General features: G+C 40.2%; 2 protein-coding genes and 1 long non-coding RNA gene across 3 annotated transcripts in view; 1 reads left to right on the top strand and 2 right to left on the bottom strand.

Annotated features, from left to right (window-relative positions):
* Lrig2 (leucine rich repeats and immunoglobulin like domains 2) overlaps positions 1 to 18,167 on the bottom strand; it is a 159,581-nt gene extending 141,414 nt beyond the window's left edge. The window contains exons 1-2 of the mRNA XM_071618209.1: positions 18,038 to 18,167; positions 17,705 to 17,858 (exon numbers count right to left, since the gene is read on the bottom strand). Of these exons, the coding sequence (XP_071474310.1) occupies positions 17,705 to 17,817 (113 nt within the window). The 5' untranslated portion in view covers positions 17,818 to 17,858; positions 18,038 to 18,167. The remainder of the gene's footprint in view (positions 1 to 17,704; positions 17,859 to 18,037) is intronic.
* On the bottom strand, positions 936 to 16,522 carry LOC139707279 (uncharacterized). Its single transcript, XR_011708907.1, has 3 exons — positions 15,937 to 16,522; positions 12,657 to 12,742; positions 936 to 2,184 (listed from the first exon to the last, which is right to left on the bottom strand). It is a non-coding gene; the product is annotated as an uncharacterized lncRNA (long non-coding RNA).
* Positions 17,311 to 21,921, top strand: part of Slc16a1 (solute carrier family 16 member 1) — a 33,027-nt gene continuing 28,416 nt past the window's right edge. The window contains exon 1 of the mRNA XM_027940332.2: positions 17,311 to 17,564. The gene's annotated coding sequence lies outside the window, so the exon portion shown is untranslated. The remainder of the gene's footprint in view (positions 17,565 to 21,921) is intronic.

Genomic DNA, 21,921 nt, shown 5'->3' with positions numbered 1-21,921 from the left:
TCTGGTTTATGATTTCAGTTTCAGAGCACAAACGCTCTGAGATCCAGGCTCACATACTTCTCATTGTGGCCTGCTCATTAACTGGGTTCTAAAGCCCATCCAAGACTGACAACAATATTGGGACCCCTTTCTCCTACTCCTAAGGAAATGTGGAAACTTGTGGATTGGTTGAACCTCAGATCTCAGGTGCCTAGTCTCTATCTTTGCTAGAAAGTGATGACGTACAGCCTACCAAATAGATACTGCACAGATGTCAGAACCATTTCAGAACACAAGGTCATGTACAGCTATTACCTTCCCCCATTGATATCAACACTAAAGATAACCTGTTCTCTTTCCTTTAGAAGACACAGCAGAAGCTAACCCTTGGAGGTCTGAGGTAAGCACCACTGTCTCTGTTAGGTGGAGCAGACTAGGGAGGGTCAACTCTTTACTTTTTAGTGTTGTGTTTACTTCCCAAGCAAATAAAAGTAGAAAAATCTATTATTTATGGAGAAGATAATAAAAGAATGCTCTTAAAAAGCTTTTGCTTCTTTGATTAAAAGCACAGATCCTGATTTGACTGAGATATCAGTAAGTGAAAAGACATGGTTACACACCGATGAATCTTTAAAATTTAAAAGTTCCTAATATTCTGATCATTTAAAATATGTTAAAGATTTCTGTTAAGAGTTGGTATTTGGAAGCTTCCAAAATGCTAGGTCATATTATTTCTCAGATTATTTCCACATATTATCTCATGTGATTATAAAAACTATTGTAAAATTAACATCAACAAATTTTAAGACCAAATTACAATGATGTTAACAACAATCTGTTTTTTTTTTAAAATATTTTATTTACATTTTAGTTTTCGGCAGACACAACATCTTTGTTTGTATGTGGTGCTGAAGATCGAACCCAGGCCGAGCCCATGCCAGGCGAGCGCGCTACCGCTTGAGCCACATCCCCAGCCCCAACAATCTGGTTTTTAAAAAATATTTATTTTTAGTTATAAGTGGGCACAATATCTTTATTTTATTATTATGTGGTGCTGAGGATCGAACCCAGTGCCTCACGGAGGCTAGGCGAGTGCTCTATCACTGAGCCATGGCCCCAGCCCAACAATCTGTTTTAATCTAATTGGTAGCAGTGCCTGAGCACAAGAATGCTTTCTTTATAATTGAACACCACATTAAATGAGTTTTGTGTCAGAATTCTTTTTTTTTTAAATCCTCTATTAGTTCTTTCTTTATTCATTTTTATGTGGTAATGAGGATAGAACCCAGTGCCTTACATGTGCTAGGCAAGCACTCTATCATTGAGCTACAATCCCCACCCTCAGAATTCTTTTCTTTTTCATTTTTTATATGTTATTTTTAGATACACATGACAGTATTTTGCCATATTATACATATGTGGAGTATAACTTCCCATTCTTATGGCTGTATATGATGTGGAGTTATACCTGTTGTGCCTTTATATATGAACATAGGAAAGTTATATCTGATTCATTCTACTGTTTTTCCTATTCCCATCCTCCCTTCCCTTCATTCCCCTTTGTCTTATCAATGAGCTTCTATCCACCCCCCTTATTGTGTTAGAATTTGCATATCAGAGAGAACCAGAATTCTTTTTATAACCAAGTATTAGATCCAATTTTGGATGATTTGAATGATGGGTAGGCTTTGGAAGGAGCATGTTAAAAGTTCATATCATAGTTTCTTAGTCCACATTATTTCTCAAGCCACATAAGTGTATGTCTGAGGTAGTAATTACATTTTTTTTTTCATGCATGCTATGCAAGTGCTCTACCACTGAGCTTCATCCCCCACCCCATAACTGTTTAGTTTTATTTTTTGCATTTTTTTGGTATTAGGTATTTGACCCACTGAGCCACATCCCAGCCCGTGTTTTATTCTTTTTGAGACAGGGTCTTGCTGAGCTGCTTAGGCCCTTGCTGAGTTGCTGAGGCTGGCTTTGAACTCATGATTCTTCTGTTTCAGCCTCCCAAGCTGCTGGGATCACAGGCATGTGTCACCATGCCTGGCTATATGTAGCTTCTTTGTTTTTTAGCTTTTGGCAAATGCTAATTCAAAAACTGGAAAAAAAGCTATGTTCCTATGTTATCTAAATTACTTCTTTTCAGGGTGGGGATGTAGATCAATGGCAGAGTGCTTGAGGCCCAGAGTTCAATCCGGAACACTGCAATAAAAAACAAAACAAAAACAAAACAATCAACAAAAGAACTCCCAAAACTTCTTTTCTCTTTTAGAGTTGGAACACTGTTGCCAGCTACTACATTATATATAAGTAGGAAGGAAGAAATATGAGCCGAGGATCTTGGGAATTAGAAAATTCAACACTGTTGGATTTTAAACACTATCTATATGACATTGGATATATTTGAACTTTTTCTTCTGTAAAATAAAGGAGTTGGATTAAATTATTTCTAACCCATTCTTTAGTTTGAATTTTCTGATTCATCTGACAAGCAAACTCTTCTCTTTTTTTTGTCCTTGTTGTATGTAGAACGATCAATCATTTTCAATTTTAAAAAAAAATCACCACAGATGCTTAAAATAAAATAGCTCTCTCCCTCTCTATAGAATGTCTGCCCCTCTCCTCAGGTAGTCATGATATCACTTAAAAATTATTTTAAAACATCCAAATAAAAAAACAAAGAAGAAAATAAATGCTATCCTATGGGCATAACTCCACTACTGAGGGACGAACCTCCTTCACATTTGAAGTTATAATCTTTTGTTATTACAGGGTATGTGTGTGTGTGTGAGTTTCTGAGAATTTAATCCAGGAGTGCTCTACCACTGAGCTATATCCTTAGTCCTTTTTTTTTTTTTTTTTTTAAGAGAGAGAGATAATTTTTTAATATTTATTTTTTAGTTTGTATCTTTGTTTGTATGTGGTGCTGAGGATCGAACCCAGGCCGCACGCATGCCAGGCGAGCATGCTACCGCTTGAGCCACATCCCCAGCCCTCCTTAATCCTTTTTTAGTTGGTGATAGTGTCTCACTAAATTGCTGAGGCTGGCCTTGAATTAGCGATCCTCAGGCCTCAGCCTCTCAAATTATTGGGATTACAGGCCTGTGCCACCACACCAGGCATATTAGCATTTTAAAAATTTTTTTTAAATGGTTCATTAGAATTGTATGTAATAGCAGAATTTGTTGTTGGATCAAACCCAGGGTCTCCCACATAGTAGGCAGGTGCTCTACCCCTGAGCTACATCCTAGGCCCCTAATATTACTTTTTTTTTTTTTAATACCTGGGATTGAACCCAGGGGTGCTTAACCACTGAGCCACATTTTCAGCCCTTTCTATTTTTTATTTTGAGACAGGGTCTCACTAAATAGCTTTGGGCCTTGCTAAATTGCTCAGATTGACTTTGAATGTATGGGACAGCCTCAATCTCCTGAGCTGCTGGGAATCCAAGTGTGCGCCACCGCATCTATCTCTCATATTATATCTGTGGTCATAATTTTATACATATTTTCTTTAAAAAACAAAATTGTTGACTGGGCATGGTGGCACACACCTGTAATCCCAGCAATTTGGGAGGCTCAGGCAAGAGGATTATGAGTTTGAAGCCAGCTGGGCAATTTAGCAAGACCCTATTTGAAAATGAAAAAAGATTGGGGATATGGGGATATAGTTCAGTGGTAGAGTGCCCTGGGTTCAGGATGGTGCCACAAAAAAAAAAAAAAGTCATCACTTCGCATTTAGTGTTTTAAAACCTGAATTACTTACAACACATCATAAACATTTTCTTTACACTCTTTTAAAGCATGATTACTTTTTTTTTTTTTTTTTTTTTTTGGTACCAAGGAGAATTGACCTAAAGACACTTTACCATTGAGTTACATCCCCAGGTCCATTTTTAAAAAATATCTTTATTTTATTTATTTATTTTTATGTGGTGCTGAGGATTGAATCCAGTGCCTCATGCATGAGAGGCAAGCGCTCTACCACTGAGCTACAACCCCAGCACCCCCAGTCCTTTTTATTTTTATTTTGGAATAGGGTCTAAATTGCATAGGTCCTCCCTAAATTTCGAAGGTTGACTTTGAACTTGATATCCTTCTGATTTAGCCATTTAGTCTCCTGAGTAGCTGGGATTATAGGTGTGTACCACCTTGCTGGGATATTTTGGTTTTCAAATCCAAAACCTATCAGTTTTAAGGCTCTATTCTGGTGTACTTTTCCCATCGATATTTAGGTAAAAACTGAATTGGGGAACTGATTGCAATATAGATTCTCAGGAGTTTCCCAGAAAAATAAATAAAAACAACCAGATACAAGTGGTTTTACATTGAGCAACTCTATGTAAAATGTTACAACAGTGCCTGGCACAGAGGACATGCCTTATTAGCTGCTATTTATCATCATCATTATTATCCTGACACCTACCACTTTGAAATAATCAACAAGTTATTTATTAGTCATATGCATATATCTATATAAATCAGGTTGTAAGAAATTTAGTGATGCTTTAAGATGTGTGTGTGTGTGTGTGTGTGTATTTTTTTTTTTGTACAAGGTATTGGACCCAGCGGTACTTTATCACTGAGCCATATCCCCAGCCCCTTTCTTTCTTTTTTAAAAAATAATTATTTTTTAGAAGTAGTTGGACACAATACCTTTATTTTGTATATTTATTTTTATGTGGTACTGAAGATCGAACCCAGGGCCGCCTCACATGTGCTACACAAGAGCTCTACCACTGAGCCACAATCCCAGTCCTCCCTCCCTCCCTCCCTCCCTTCCTTCCTTCCTTCCTTCCTTCCTTCCTTCCTTCCTTCCTTCCTTCCTTTTTGAGACAAAAATCTTTTTTAAGTTGCTAAGGGTCTCACTAAATTGCTGAGGCTGGCCTCAAACTTGTGATCCTCCTGGCCTCAAACTTGTCAGCCTCCGAAGTCTCTAGGATTACAGGTGTGCACCAAGGCACAATGATACATTTTGATGAAAAAAAATAGAAAATCAAAATTTTACAGAAAAAAAAATTCAGTTTCCTATCATAATGTCCTTTGTCAGTTCAACCAGAGCCCTGCATCAAAGGTTGAGAAAAGTTCATAGCACATTGTTTTCCAAATAAATTAAAAACAGAAACCACTAATATGTAAGATAGTAAATGAAATTAATTACACAGTAATATAATGTATTGCTTTTCAACAATTCTGGTGTCTCATTAACTGGACCAAACTCCACATTTTTGTTTTTGTTTGTTTGAGAAAAAGAAAAAAGAAGTTTCACTGCTTTGCTAGCAAAGGAGAAACACAGGACTCTTGTCCCAGGGGCTATGTCCACAGGTATTTTGAATGTAAGAATCAAGGTTCGAAGGGAAATCGGACATTTGAATGAGAGCCTATCCTATGGAGGAACCAATCTCCTTTATAAATTTTTTTCCCACCAAAGAGGATAGAATGCCAACAGGGAGAGGCCAGGAGAAAGACTGAAAAACTAGCTGCTTAGAGACTAGCTTCATGGGAATGTCTTTAGCTCAGCCTTTACTATGAGTGCTTCCATCCCTGAATGCCTTTGTTTTGGTATATCTTCTAATCTACAAAACAAAGGGAGGAGGAGTAAAAGGAATTAAACTACAATTGTACAGGATATTCAATAAGTGGAAAATAGTCTTTGGCTGAATTAAAATTGTCTTGCAATCACTTTGAAAAGGAGTGAGTAAAAATCTTGAAAAGAAAACAAACTCCTAGTAGAGATTATCTCAGAAAGGTTAGTGTCCCAAATTGGCAGGAAGTCATACCAAGCATTAACACAAAATTTAAATTTCCTGCCAAGGGACTGGGGTTGTAGCTCAGTGGTGGAACACTTGCCTAGTATGTGTGAGGCACTGGGTTGAATCCTCAGCCCCACATAAAAATAAATAAATAAAAATCAAGGCATTGCGTCCATATACAACTAAAAATAAATTTTAAAAAATTCCTGCCTAATATAGACAGAAAAATTCATTTTGTGGACATTAAGCCTTTTTCTTTCTTTTTTTAACAAGGGAAAAGAATACATGAAATTTATTCCATCCCTAGGGTATGGTTGTAGTAGACTTTCATACTACCTTAAAATACATAATTTTCTCCCTCACCCCAACTTTCTCTTCAATGAAGAAAAAAGGAGAAATTTGCTTTGCTAATCTGAGGAAAAGTTTTTCATATAAAGAATGTACAAGATCACAGAATGTTTATATGATATGATTATCTTATAATCAATGTGTAATTTCTAAATTCCGTGGCTTTTGCTTCTTATTTTTTTTGGTACTGGGGATTGAATCCAGGGGTGCTTAACCACTGAGCCAAATGAAGACCTTTCTATACTTCCTTTTGAAATGGGGTCTTGCTAAGCTGCTTAGGGCCTCAGTAAATTTCTGAGGTTGGCCTTGAACTTGCAATATTCCTGCCTTACCCCTAGGAATTCCTAGGAAGTCCTTATTACTTAAGCAAATTCACTAACAGCCTTGAGGAATGCTTCCATGGAATGATGAGGTTTATAAATATGTAATGTTAAAAAAAACCAAGAAGGAGATGTACATCTAGAGGAGATAGTTCAAAACACCAAATTTAATTTGCAAGCCCATGCTTTTTCCCAAGTAATCATGAGCCCTGGGAAGGAATTAGGAAATGAAACATATTATAAATAATTTGGATTTGGAGGTGGCTTCCCTAAGCAATTTATTAGAGTAAAATAACTGTCAAAAGAAACTCGTTGGCAAATATAATAACTATGAAACCTTATTAATTCACATTAATTAGTAAGAAAAAGTTAAATGGGAGTAAGAGATTGGAATTCTATAACAGAATTCTATAACAGATCCTTTGAATCTCCCCCCTCCCCCCATCAAACTAAGGATCTCACACACACTAGTCAAGTCCTCAAGCATTGAGCTCTACATATCCCAGCTTGTGTGTGTGTGTGGGGGGGGGGGGCGGGGATGCCTTCCAGGAAGAAGTATCAGCATGTACAAAGGCTGAGGGCTCAGGGTTGGAACTATGAAATACCCTCGCATTTTCCTGCTTAGCATCCTCTTCATTCCTGTCTTATACTCTCTGGACTCTGAACAAATGAATAAAAATAGCTTAGCATTTGAGAACACAAGCTGAGTTAAGTATGCCTAAGTTTAAATCTCAGCTTTATAGTATTTATGAGTAAAAAATTACTCAATTTATGATTAAACATAAGTTTAGTGACCTACCTGTAAGCTTTGGGAAAGGGAATGGGATTGCCACAGGATCTTGGTAGAAAGCCTTCAACATTATCGTTGCAGTGAGAGTTCCCTTGGTAACTAAGTCCATGCCTCTCATTCCACTGGATTCTCTTAAGTGATCCTGGTAGTCATTACAGCCTGAATCATGTACTCCTATGTTATGGTGAAAGCACATTTGGGCAGTTAAGGCCTGTGGTCTCACCTGGGCTGGTCAAACAAGTGACTAGTGAAACAGAGAGGTTCTGCATGATAGAGTTAGAAGGCTCCCAGATTGACTAATCTTTTAATTGAAAATAGGAGTAAAAACCTATTATCCAGCCTGCCTGGGCCTGATGGAGCATGAGATGAAGGCCAAACCTAGTCCTCTATTTGGTTGCCCATCTGTAATTTATGGTTTTATGCCTCCCATTGGCCTCTTGAATGGCATGTAATTTCTCCAGATTCTAGTTCCTGCTGTGGCTAGTTTACATGAGACAAAAGTAATGAAATCTATGTACATGAGGGATTTAGGGGGTGATGAAAACAGTCACTCTAGGAGAATGTATTCTGAGCTTGGTGACTATACTTTTGGCTTTGGGATAACTCAGTAGACCGGCTATCCTGGGGGTAAGTAGCAAAGGGTATTCCATTAGGACAAGATTTCCCAGTTTCTTTCTTGCTATTATATTAGATGTGGTAAGACAGTGGGAGGTATGTGTACATCAATCTGTAAGACTTTAAAAATTCCTCAGCCTGAGACTATGACTTCTAATACACTGGAGAAAAAAGAACTTGCCCATTTGGCTGTGGAGTCTGGGGCTGAAGATTGTAAGTGGGCTCAGAGTGGTAGAAATGCCCGTAATCCCCACTACTCTAAGGAGGCTAAAGCAGGAGGATGGCGAGTTTGGGGCCAACCTGGGCAACTTAAAGAAAATAAAAAATAAAAAGGGTAGCTCAATGGTAGAACACTTGCCTAACAAGTGCAAGACCCTGTGTTCAATTCCTAGTACTGAAGAAAAAAAGAGAAAGATAAAGTTGGCCAGTTCAGTCACTGTGGCCACGATGACCACAATGAACTCATGGATCTAGGATCGGGAAAAATTATGAATGAAGCTGCAAGGAAATTGTCCTTAAACTTGAACCCAAATTTGTGAAAGGTGACAACGGCAGGCAAGTCTCCACATAGGGACAGGACTGCTAACTCTATGAGTATGAACCTGGTTCTGAGATTAACTTTTCCTTAGAGACCTTTCATAAATCATCATGGGCACCATGAGAACTTGGGGAAGCATCTGTTCTTTTTCCCCTTTCTCAGTACTGGGGACTTCCCAGCACCCAGGGCTGCTCTACCACAGAGTTACATCCCTAACTCTTTTTTAAAAATTATGAGACAGGATCTCACTAAATATCCTAGGCTGGTCTTATACTTGCCATCCTTCTGCCTCAGGCTCTGGGGTAGCTGGTATTATAGGCATGAGCCACCATGCCTGGCTCTGCCTAGTTCATAAAGACTGGCAGCGACCTTACCAGAACAGACTTCCCACCTACCTACCTGTTCATTCCTCATTTCTAACCCTCACACAATTTCTTATTATTGTTAGTTCTTCTTTTACATTAATTAAAAACAAAGTGTTAGTTTTATGGATTTTAGTTTCTTTTCAATCACTGAATAATGCATTATATAGAAATGTCAAGCAAACTTGGACTATAGATTGTGCTGTATGGGGAAGTGTTTCATGCAGAACTTCTCAGCCTTTGAATGTGGATATCTACAAGGGTATGGATTCTCCTTCTCATACTGCTTACCTTTCCTTATTATATTATACTGGGCTCATTAATTTTTTCCTAGTCCTTGAAGGTTTTTCAGTTTGAATCTTGGTTTAGATTAAGTTCAGGAATAAGTAGAGTGATACTCAGATGAAAAGACTTACAAAACATGAATGTTTACCTTCATTCTTAGTTCTCCAGGAATAGATTGCTAATTGTGGCAGGGGCCATTTCCCTGTATGGGTGAGGAGGGTCCTCAACAGTACTTAACTTCTCTAAATACACACCTTTTTTAGGGTGAGCCACCTTCCAACTGTTCTACATTCCAAGTTTTTCCGTGGGAGCATTCTCTTCTTTGAGCAATAATAAGAACATCTACCTTATTTAGGGAAACTGTTATATCCACAGTAGTATGGCTTTATTAAATGACCCCCCCCAACACACACAAACCCCATATTAGAGTACAGCAGGCATAACATCTGAATTCAACACTGTTCAAAAGGTAGGGCAGGGAAGTCTTTATTTATATACAGCTCAGAAGTAGGTTTGATAACCCCTGGACTTGTAATGTGTAGTGCAGAGCCTCCCGGCAGATTTGGGACTCTTAGAAGTAATCTCAAATTGAGTTCTATGCTTTATGCTGAGTGACCTGAAATAAAGGTGTTGAAACAAACAAACAAACAAACATGTCCTAATATCCTTACCTAAAAACTTAGTTTCTTAGAGACACATAACTGCTCTAAATTCAGATATGTATGGGTTAATTTCCCATAGTGCACCTTCTGATTTCAAAGGCGGCTTTCATAACCATTGTTTAGTTCATTTTCTTTTCTTTTCTCTTTTTTTGTCCTAGGGGTTGAACCCAGGGGCACTTTACCATTGGGCTATATTCCCAGCCCTTTTTATTTCCAATGTTGAGACAGGGTCTCACTAAGTGGCTTAGTGACTTGTGAAGTTGCTGAGGCTGACTTTGAACTTGCAATCCTCCTGACTCAGCTTCTGGAGTAATTGGGATGATAGGCATGAGCCACCATACCTGGCAAGTTTGTTTAGCTCTACCAAAGGTCTTTCTAAGTCAGGAGGGCCTCAAACTCTTGGCATTTGTCTCCTATGGTTTTAGTAGTTAAAAATGACAATTCTATTCATTTATTTTTGGTAAAAACTAAATGATAACTATTTCTTTTTCTTTTTTAAAAAATACTGGGGATTGAACCCAGGAGTGCTTAACCACTGAACCACATCCCCAGCCACACTCCCCCAGCTTTTTTCCACAGATAAATGACTTTTAATTAGTTGTTCCAAACTGAATGAAGAGTTATACAGATCAGCTAAACAGAAAGGCTGTGGCCTGTAGGTAACAATCCTGGTTGTTTGTTGAGTGCTACCTGCACTGAGCACATTCAGGTTTTCAATATTTTAAGTTTACAATAACAGTAGATACATCTCTGCTGCTGCATTATAAAGTTGCTTTATAACTGATGGGAAGGAAAGATAGGAACCCTAGCACCTGTGAGGCTCTGGATTCCATCCCCCCATTTTCCACATCCAAATTGAGGAGAAATACAATTTGGCTATTTTGGCCTTTTGTGTTTGGGAGCTTGTGGTTTCAGAGATCTCAGCACACAGCCAGCCAGCTCCATTCCTTGGGGCTCAAGGTGAGGAACCCAGTCCTTTTAAAAATATTTTTTATTTAGAAACAGGACTCACTAAGTTGCTTCAGGCCTCGATAAATTACTGATTCTGGCTTTGAACTCATGAGATTCTCCTGCCTCGGCCTCTTGAGCCGCTGGGATTACAGACATGCACCACCATGATGATTCTTTTTTTGTAGGGGGTATATCATAGATTGAATTCAGGAGCACTCAACCACTGAGACACACCCCAGCCCTATTTTGTATTTTATTTAGAGACAGGGTCTCACTGAGTTGCTTAGCACCTCGATTTTGCTGAGGCTGGCTTTGAACTTGCAATCCTCCTGCCTCAGCCCCCTGAGCTGCTGGGATTTCAGGTTTGCACCACCATGCCCAGCTATGATGACTATTTCTTAATGATTCCAGATAATACTGACAATTCTATATGATCTTGGGAAGATACTTAATTTCTCTGTATCTGTTTATAAAATGGGATTATAGCAGTATCTAGTTTACAGCATTTTTGTGAGGAGTTCATGAGTCAATACATACCAAGTATTTAGAAGGAAGCCTGGCATGCAGGCATATGTGTATATGTATGTATGTATGCATGTGTAGATTAGATAGAGATATACATAATTGAACCCAGGGGTACCTTGCCTCTGAGTACATCCCCATTCTTTTTTTTTTTTTTTTTTTAGATATACATAACAGTAGAGTATGTTTTGATGTATTATACATACATGGCCCATTTCCTTTTTATTTTTTGAGACAGGATCTTGCTAACCTGCTGAGGGTCTAAGTTACTGAGGCTGACCTTGGACTTGCAATCCTTCTGCCTCAGATTCCTGAGTCATGGGGATTACAGGTGTGTGCCACTGCATCCAACTAATACTGGCAAATATTAAGTATTCCATAAATCTTAGCTGTCATCAAATTATTGTTTTTATTAATCTGCACTCATTACATCTGCCTAAAAATACTTTACTATAGGCAGGAAGGAAGAGAAGGACGAAGGGAGGAAGGAAAAAAGATGCTCAAGGTTAGGACTTCATTAGTCAGAGTAAAGGAAGGAAAAGGTTTAGTAAGTAGGTAGGAACATGTATAGAAGGAATGCTTGCAAGGGAAGATCCTAAACAGTGGTGTAGGTAACCAAAAGCATAGGCCAACACTGCCTTATGCTGCCTGAGACAAGGAGTGGGAGAAAAGCCATACGAAATCATAGAACAGAGTGAAGTGATGGGAACTGAAATGCAATAAAGAGAGGACTGGGTGATCTGGGTGAAAACAAACTGAATTAGAGGATAAGTAGGTCAAAAAGGAATATTCTCTTGGGCTGGGGTTGTGGCTCGGCCCTGGGTTTGATCCGTAGCACCACATAAAAACAAATAAAATGTATTGTGTTTAACCACAACTAAAAAATATTAAAAAGAAAATTTAAAAAAGAAATATTCCCAAGTACTTGTTTTCTATATAGAATGTCTTGCTGCCCTTAAAGTCTTAATCATTCATTACACTTTATTATAATTTTAAAAAATTTTGTTCTTAAATCTAAATTAATTTTAGAAAATTATAAGGAAACAATGTAAATGTCCCATACTATCAATACTTTAAAATATAAGCTATAGCTCAGAGGTATAGTATTTGTCTAGCATGTGTGAGGCCCTGAGCACCATACACACACACACACACACACACACACTAGAAAATAGTATTATAAATCCCTGAAAAACTTGCTTATATATATGTGTATTAAAAAAATCCTCAAAGATCTAAAGAAGCAGGAAAACAAATCCTTGGCCACCAAAATTACCAAACACACAAAAAAACAGTGGTCAGAAATAATAATTTTGGACTAATTTCTCAGGGTGAAAAAAATTTTCTTGTAAGCAATTTGTTTTCTATCAAACTGTTTTAACTAAGTTATCTCATGTTAGCAGGAAGCCAGAGAAGTAACTGATTAGGATGCCAAACTGGTGGAGGCTAGAGATAAGTGAAGTGTCAAAAAAGGAGTAAGAGCTGAGGAGAAATGGGGAGAGGTCAGAGAGGCTTGGAGCACATCTTACCAACACTGAGTTATTCTTCAAAAAATGGCAAATTCTTCACAGATCCAGACTTAGTCCTTGGCAAATAGCAGGACTATACTTGACATCTAACAGGAAATTAAATGAAGATGCTATGAACGAGCGGGTTCACAACTTTAAAGAATGTTTTTAGGACTGGCATTATCTCATTTTTTCTAGGTGTCTTGCAATAGCATACCCTTTTCCACACATGGTTCAAAACCAAATTAGATGTTGCCTATTAAATTGTTACAAATTATGACGTGGTATTATTTTATTATTTATTTATTTGTGTGTTTATAGTTGTAAATGGACACAATTCATTTATTTTATTTGTTTATTTTTATGTGGTGCTGAGGATCAAACTCAGTGCCTCACTCACACTAGGCAAGTGCTCTGCCACTGAGCTACAGACCTAGCCCTGATGGGGTACTCTTAATTAATTAATTATTGTATCAAAAAGAATCCTTTCCTGTACTGTTTTTCTTTTTTTTTTTCTTTTTGTTTTGGACTGGGGATTGAACCCAGGGGTACTTAACCACTGAGCCACATCCCAACCCTTTATTATTTTATTTATTAAAAAAATTTTTTTAGTTGTAGATGGACACTATACCTTTATTTTCTTTATTCATTTTTAACGTGGTGCTGAGGATCAAACCCAGTGGCTCACACATTAGGCAACCACTCTACCATTGAGCTATAACCCTAGTCTCTGTACTTTTTATTTTGAGACAAATATAAAATATAAAAATATTTTTTAAAATGTAAAATATAAAAATATATTTTATTTGCTGAGTTACTTAGGGCCTTGCTAAACTGCTGAGGCTGGCTTTGCACTCAATATCCTCCTGCCTCAACCTCCTAAGCCTCTGGGACTACAGGCATGCGCCACCACGTGAGCCTTGCTCCTGTATTATTTTTTTATTAGTGAAATGGGACTAGCAATCTTCTCCTTCCTACATCACAAGGGATAGAATCAAGGGTATGCAAATTAAGTAGTTCCAGATTTCCAGAGAAAACACAATGTAGTTTTATTTTTCCTTTCCAGATGAAGCAACTAAGCAACTTACTTAGCTTGAAGAACACCTATATTGATAGTTTTCACGTCTTGCCATTTGCATTTCTCACACAGGCAATAATTTTTTAAGTTATATAACTCCTATTTTGAAATTTTTTCATTTTGCTCACTTAATAAATTTGCAAACTCACCCAGTCTATCAACCTTAAGACAGACCTGTCCTGGGAATTTTGCTATAAACCTAGAAGTCACTAGAAAGCACCATGCCTACTGTTTTTTATGGGCATTTTTCTTCAATCGTTTACTTTAACATCTTCTCTGGATTCGATGCAATGATTTCCATGGTGTAATGTGTTGGTCTTTTGGGGGTTTTTAAAATTGAGAGTTTAACCCAGGGGCAGTTGACTACTGAGCTACATACTAGGTCCTTTGTATTTTTGAGACAGGGTCTCACTAAGTTGCTCAGGGGTGGCCTTGAATTTGCGATCCTCCTGTCTCAACCTCCAAAACTGCTGGGATTACAGGTGTGCAACACTAGGCCCTGCTCACGTAATACTTTTATCTTAAATACTGTACTTGGTACACTAAGAAGAACCTGGAGCTTGGCAATCTATTTGGTTCTTTTGATCATGCCATTCATTAGATGGCAAGCTTTAGAAAGGTCTTTTAGACCTTTATTAGACGTTAATTTCCATTTCTGTAAAATGGCAGTAGGGCTGGGAGATGATTTTTTTTAAAATATTTATTTTTTGGCTAGACACAATACCTTTATTTTGTTTATGTAATTTTATGTGGTGTTGAGGATCGAACCCAGGGCCTCGCTCATGCTAGGTGAGCGCTCTACCGCTGAGCCACAACCTCAGCCTGGGAGATGATCTTTATCCTCTTCTCAGACTTAAATTTCTGATCCTATACTTCCTAGTTTATTTCATCAATGTCTCATGGCTTAACTCAGGAAGAAAATCTTCCTGAAGAGCAAGGATTTTACCTACATTATTTTATCATTTTTGCTAACTTGTGCCACCCATTTACTACTTTTCAGTTCCCTTTTATGCACTTTAAAATATTAATACATAAACATAATATTAATTCATAGACTATAATAATGTTAATTCATAAATACTTTTTTTTTTTTTTGACATTTATTTTTTAGTTCTTGGCGGACACAACATCTTTGTTTGTATGTGGTCCTGAGGATCGAACCCGGGCAGCACGCATGCCAGGCGAGCGCGCTACCGCTTGAGCCACATCCCCAGCCCAATTCATAAATACTTGTAGAACACTTTCCAAGGATTACCAATCACCTTTGCAAATACTATCTCATTATCATAACAGTTCTGGCTCATAAGTATTACCTTCAGTTTACTTTGGGGAATGAAGCCTAGAGGAGCCCAGTGAATTAATTGTATAGATAGTAGTTATGGAATCAGGTCTTCTGGTTCCAAAGTCTATACTGTTTTCACAACACCAAGTCCTGAAGATCCAGGTTTTGTAGGGTGTGAGGTGTCAACAATTTTTGTGGTTATTTCAAAAGCAGGAATATAAATTTATAGTATAAAACAGTATGATTCTGTGAGCACATTGTTAGGGCCCTTCTCAGAGCCTTGGAAAGAGTTTATTCGAGTGAGGGCCTTTAGGGTTAATCTCTAGGATTAAGTTAAATGGAAATCTGCTTTTTTTTGCAGTGCAGGAGATGGGAACCCAGAGCCTCACTTGCTAGGCAAGCATCTCACCAGATTTTCAAGATGAAAAGAAAAAACATGGGCTGGAGATGTGGCTGAGTGGTAGAGTACTTGTCTAGCATGCTCGCACCACTGAAAATAAACAAAAAAGGTTGAAATAAATATTAATTTTATTATCATAAAACCTTTTGAGGTAGGAATTATTCTTGTTGTATGGAGTGGAAAATGAGTAGCAGAAAGATAAAATGACTTGCCTAAGGGTACAGAGCTGGGAACCGGCAAGTATCAAAGCTGGAACTCAAAAGGAGATCTGGCTCCCAGGTTCTTGCTGTGCATCTACCACACTATGCTGCTCTGTAAACCTTTTACATTTCCTGGGAATAATTTTATCACTTCTCATTATATTCCATAGTGGGAATAAATTCACAGTTGAATCAATCTCCTGTTGTGTCTACCTAACCATCTGAATGCTTGCTGCCACCCTAACAATCTTAAAACACTGCTGTTCTAGCCAGGTTTCCCAACGACCTGAAGTGCCTTATCTTCTCTGCATTTATCAAATGTAAAAAACAAAATAGCTCACATTCAGTACTTGGCTTGGATTCCATATGGTCTTCTAGTAACATGTTGAAGTCTTAGTGAAAACTTTTCTGCTGTAGGAAGAGGCAAGAGTGAGTGAAAAAAAAGCAAAGGGGATCTCAGGAACCAATCTCCACTTCTCTTCAGTCTCAGGTTCTTCATTTGCAAAACAAAAACTGTAATACCTACCTTATAGGGTCTTGAAAATTGAGTGGGGGTGGGGAGAAGAGGGAAGAAAACATGAGAGGATGGGCAGGGTTCTGCTATGAAGCAAGTGCCAAACAAAAGTTGGTTGATTTGTGTCCCCAAACTTGAAAACTCTCTCCAGGCAGAGGCCTCTTCTCATACTTTTTTTTTGGTGTTTTCCAAGGGTCCTGGAAATCTAGGCACTTGTTATTTTACTTGATCACTTCAATGGACACACTTTGGTGTCTGGACTTGGTCAAGAATCTAAAATGGCACTTATAACAAAACTAAGGTCTGTCGTCTGACTCCAAATTCTGGATACTTCCTAGCTCTGTGACTTCCGGAAAGTTACTTAACCTCTCTGAGTTTCAGGTCCCTTATTTATAAAATGTTCGTAGCTGCACCTACCCCATAGGGTTGCGAGGATTACTCAAATAATTCAGGTGAATTGCTTAACAGATAACCTGCCCCTCAATACGGTGAGCTGTAATTCTATCCAGTCCCAAACATCATGTTCATAAAAATGTGCTCCTCTCCGCTCCCGATGGACACGCCCTATCCCACTGGCCAGTCTCCCCACCCTCTGACCGCTCTCTTAACCGACTGGTAACACCCACGGTTCACCAAATGCCACAGCCCGGGCAACGTGGTCAGGGAGATTCCTAAATTCTCTCACCCAAACTTCCTACGAGCCTAGGAAGTCGGTTCTCTGTTGCCATTAGAGAGAGGAAACAGGCCCAGGGAGGCTGACTTCCCCGAGGTCACCGCACTCCAGTGCCAGGCCCGCAGGGAGCCAGGCGCACGCGGTCCACAGCCCGGGAGTCTTCCCGGGTCCGAGCTGCGGCGCGTCCATTCAAACGCTGCCCAGTCCTCTCTTCCCGTCCCCATCGCGAGCCCATCGCCCCTCACGCTCAGGGTCGGGCCCCCAGGAGGCTGTTCCCCTCTTCTCAGGCAGAAATCCAGAGGGGCCGGGCAGGGGTCCCCGACCTGCGGAGGTGCGTGCCAACCCCTCGAGTCGCGGAAGGAGCGCCGCAGCCGGCGCCACGCCGCAGAGCGGGGGCGCAGCGCGCGGGTCTGGCCGGGCCGCGAGTCACGTGGCGGGGAGGGGGCGCCGGCGCGCGGGCGGGCGAGCGGGCACGCGCGGCCGTGAGCGTTGGAGGCGCGAGTTACAGTTCGGAGTATGTATGGCGGGGAGGGGGCGGCGGCCGCGCAGGCCGACTCCGCCCCCTGTGCGCATGCTCCGGCCCCCGCGGGTTATAAGGCAGCAGCGCCAACCCGGCCAGACAAAGTGGCGAGCTGCGACGTGACTACCCTGCCGCGTGGGTGCTAGGGCGAGAGAACCCGGCGGCGGGAGAGCGACGCGAGCTGGACCCTGGGGCCCGGAGGAACTCCAGCTCGAGCCGCCGCGTCACGCACAGCTCGGCGCCGCGAGCCCGGCACATAACGGTTAGTTAGGTCACAGCGAGCGGCGCCTGGCGCGTCCCCCGCGGTGCCCTGGCTGTGGGGTTGGGGTCGGGGTGCCCTCCGGCGTCGGGAACCTTCCTCGGGGCGGGGGGAGGAAGGTGGCGTGACAGAGGGCATCGTACCTGCGTGGTCTTGGTGAAGGGGACCTTGAGGCGCTGGGGACTGCGTCTTCCAGCCGATCCACGGGCCCCGTGGTCAGGTGTCGGCCACTGACCTGACCGAAGAGTCGAGTCATGGTGCCCGGTGACCTTGGGGAGTCGCTTCCCCTCTGGCCCTCTGTAGGCTCCCGGAGAGATGCTTTGATTTAGAAAAGGGGCGACCTGGGGCCGATTCACGTGTTCCCTCCCGACTCTCCCGCCGCCTTCTGGTCCCAGGGAAGGGACTCGGGGCGGGAGTTATTTTGGATTCGTGGCATGCCCGCCCCAACCTTCTCAGCCTGCCAGCCCTTGTCCCACCTGATGACTTGAGATTGGTGTGAGGAGCTGCATTGCCCACAGCCAAGGCTAGACTGCAGGGTTCGAATGGAGCGCAGAGGGCTGGCCAGCCCGCCACCTTCGGGACTGCTGCTGGCGGGGGCTCTTTGTCGTTCAACCTGTGGCTTCCGAGAGGCGCCCTCTATAGTACCCTCCGCCCTGGGGACTTTAGGCGGCCCAGTGGAGATGACTCTCAAGGTTAGCGTTATCTTTGGACGGATGCACACTTTTTGTTTCTTCAACTACATCCTTTTTTTTTTTTTCCGCATTCATTTTAACATTGCATTTCTTTGTCGTGACATATTTGGTGGAACAAGAAGCAGTTGCAAAAACTACTTTGTAATCACTGCAAAGCAGGAAACACGTGTTATTACTCCAGTTTTTTCCCCTCCGGGTTTCCAGTGGCCGATTGCAAACTGGTTGTCGCTTAATAGTAAAACCTTTACAAGCTACTTTATTTGCCATAACTAGTTTCGAAATCTTTTTTTGAAAATTCTGCTTTCGAAATAAAACGTGTACAGTTCAGCTCCCTGATAAGAGCGTGGGACTAGTAACTACTGGCATTTCGCGATAGCATGAACTCTGAATTGTGTGAATGTAAATAGGAATTAAGCCATTCGTAATTTCTATCTCAGTTCCCAGCCCCACGAGGTTGAAACAGACTGTGTCTTCAGTTTTAGTTGTTAAATAAACCCATAAATCCAAATCTTATACCCTGGGGTACAGCTTTGCCTTCAGGATACCATAGAAAATGATGAAGAATTCAAGGCATCTAACAGGTAATGAAAGATTTTTTTAATTTAAGCCAAAAATTGAATAGTAATTCATTCTCTGTTTAAATAGAGGCTGTTGCATCAGATTGCTGTAACCCTTATTAAATCTGCCCATTAATAGTCTGAGGAGCATTTTGTGACTAAAGATTTGGCTGTAAGCTTAACATAATAGGCCGTAACATCCCTAAACAGTTATTAATAAGGTAAAAAAGATCACACCACCTTAGGACGAAACCAACTGATCAGTGTTTGATAGTTTACATGTCTTTTCACCTTTTAAATATTAGAGCATATAATATTAGCTCCAAAAAGGGTCCGATTTCCTTTATTTTATACATACGGAAACTAAAGCTGGAGAGGTTAAGAGACCTAACATTTTGTGTCTGAAAACTTGTTAATGGATGGGAGAAAACTGTCTTTGACTCCCGTTTTGTCAGTTTAGCACTCCTGAATTTTCTCTAAAATTGTAAATATGGATACTTACTATCTTAAGCTAAAACTATATTTTTAGAGTAATAACTTATCTACTTCTTTTTTGAAAAAGTTTCAAGTTGTAGATGGACACAATACCTTTATTTTAATGCAGTGCTGAGGACTGAACCTAGTGCTTCACCTAGTCCTAGGCAAGCGCTCTAATCACTGAGCCACAACCCCTCAGTTCCATAATTTATCTCCTTTTTAGGTTCTGCATACCCATTCTGTTTCCAGTTCTCTTCATAATATAGGTTCCTGTGCAGATTCAGATCCCTGTGTAAATGCCTAAATGGATGACTGTTTTTGTTGCAGATGAGGATTAGGAAGATGGAACTTGGAAAATAGTCTAGAAACTTGTGAATTTCATAATTCAGCAATTTGTTATTGGCTCTTAGGCATAAGGAGAGACTTATAAATCTTAGCACTTGCCCTCCTGGAGTTTATAATCTAGCTGGGAAAACAGATAAATATATAAATTACCACAGCAGGTATTCTGAACACATTGTTATGATAGGGGAAGTACAGGTTTCTATGGGAGCTAGTACTGTGTTGTGTAGCTGTGAGAAAGCATCCAACTTAGTAGAGAAGCAATCTGAAACTTGAAATATGAATAGGAGCAAGGCAGGAAAGGGAGTTGAGGATAAGCAAAAAGAGCATTTCAGATATGAGTGGTGCAGCTATAGAATACAAGTGTAGTGCAAGAGCTCACCAAAGCTAAAGCATAAAGAGGAGTCAGAGAACATGAGAAGATAATGGAGAGCCTTAAATCATTTAAAGGAATTGGTTAAAATTCCTTTAAATGATTTAAAGGAATCATTTAAAGGAATTTTAAATTATTAAAAAAAAAGTCTGAGGGGCTGGGATTGTGGCTCAGCGGTGGAGTGCTCGCCTAGCACGGGCGGGACCCCAGTTCGATCCTCAGCACCATATAAAAATAAAAGGCATTGTGTTGTGTCCATCTACACCTAAAAAATAAAAATAAAAAAAACGTTTGAAGGAGCACTCTGTGTGAAGGTGATGGAAAGCAGTTTTTAAGGATTTTAGGGGATGTGGGGATAGCCTGATCATATTTTGCATTATAGGGGCATTTTTCTGGATCCAGTGTGGAAAGCAGGTTAAAGGAGGCCCTTGGAATGGTGGGAGACCACGGTGATGAAGTAGATGGACAGTAGTGGGAGGATGGAAGAGAAAGGTAAACAGGATTTGGTGGTGGACCAGTTGTAGAGACTGGGGAAACAAAAGGAGTTAAGTCACCCAGGTTTCTAACTTGAGCAAATAAATGAGTTCATTGTCTTCGTCTAACCTTTGGGGCGCTAAGTGGTTGTGTGACCCTGAAGGCTGCTCAGTTTTATAAAACTTGGGGACAAAATTTAAAGCCATTCCTATCCTCTGCATTTGTTGATGACACTGAGAGTGGAGTTTTTCTTTTGTATCTTCAAAACACAAACAATTGAGCCATTAATGTTTAATCTCCACCGCATCTACTTTCCTCATCCCCTTCATATTATGAAGCAAATCTATGTAAGTATTTCATCTAAATGTTTCAGAGTATCTCTCTGAAAGATGATTTATTTTTTGGTAGAACTGGGTATTGAACTGGGGTGCTTTACCATTGAGCTACATCCTTAGCCTTTTTTGTTCTTTATTTTGAGAAAGGGTCTCATTAAATTGCCCAGGCAAGTCTTAAACTCTGTCTTCCTGCCTCAGCCTCCCAAGTTGCTAGGATTAAAGGTGTGTACCACTGCTCCCATCAAAAGATGATTCTTGTTTTTTGGTTTTTGTTTTGTTTTGGTTCTGGGAATTGAACCCAGGGTGCTTTACTACTGAGCTACATCCTTCGCCTTTTTTCTTTTGTGTTTTGAGACAGGGTCTTGCAAAGTTGCTTAGGGCTTCACTAAATTACTGAGGCTGGCCTCAGATTTGTGATCTTTCTGCCTCAGCCTCTTGAGTACCTGGAATTACAGGTGTAAACCACTGTGCCTGACTCCCCATCCCTTTTTTAATTCTGAGATAGTGTCTTACTAAATTGTTGAAGCAGACCTAAAACTTGTGATCCTCCTGCCTCAGCCTCCTGAGTCACTGAGGTTTCAGACATGTGTCAGTGTGCCTGGCTGTTTTTTAACCCCCTCCTTATTCTTAAGTTGTTTAAGTTGTTTTCAGATAATTTGCTGGCTTAATTTGGGATCCAATCAAGGTCTCACATTACACTGGTTTGGCATGTCTCTTTAAGTCTTAACCTGTAGATTCTTCCTCATTTACCTTATAATTTATTTGTTGAAGGAAATAGGTCATTTTTCCTCTAGTTTCCCTCGTTCTGGATTTTGATGATCATGTCCCTCTGGTATAGTTTTAACCTGTCCTAGTTTAGCATGTCCCTTTATCCCTTGTATTTTCTACAAATTGGTAGCTAGATTGAAAACTTGGAGTAAATTTAGATTGATTCAGGTTTGATTTCTGGTTGATGGTCTGGGAAGAGAAGGTAAATACAATTCATAGGTAGTGGTGTATACTTCAGGGAGGCATAGGATATTTGATTGTTCCTCTTTCTGCTTTATTAAACCTATTTCATAACTTTGCTAGTAGTTTGCAAATGTAAGTAATTTGACCATTTTTTAAATA

This window comes from Marmota flaviventris, chromosome 10 (assembly GCF_047511675.1).
Source record: "Marmota flaviventris isolate mMarFla1 chromosome 10, mMarFla1.hap1, whole genome shotgun sequence".
Lineage (NCBI taxonomy): Eukaryota > Metazoa > Chordata > Mammalia > Rodentia > Sciuridae > Marmota > Marmota flaviventris.
This window is presented reverse-complemented; position numbering and strand designations above follow the sequence as displayed.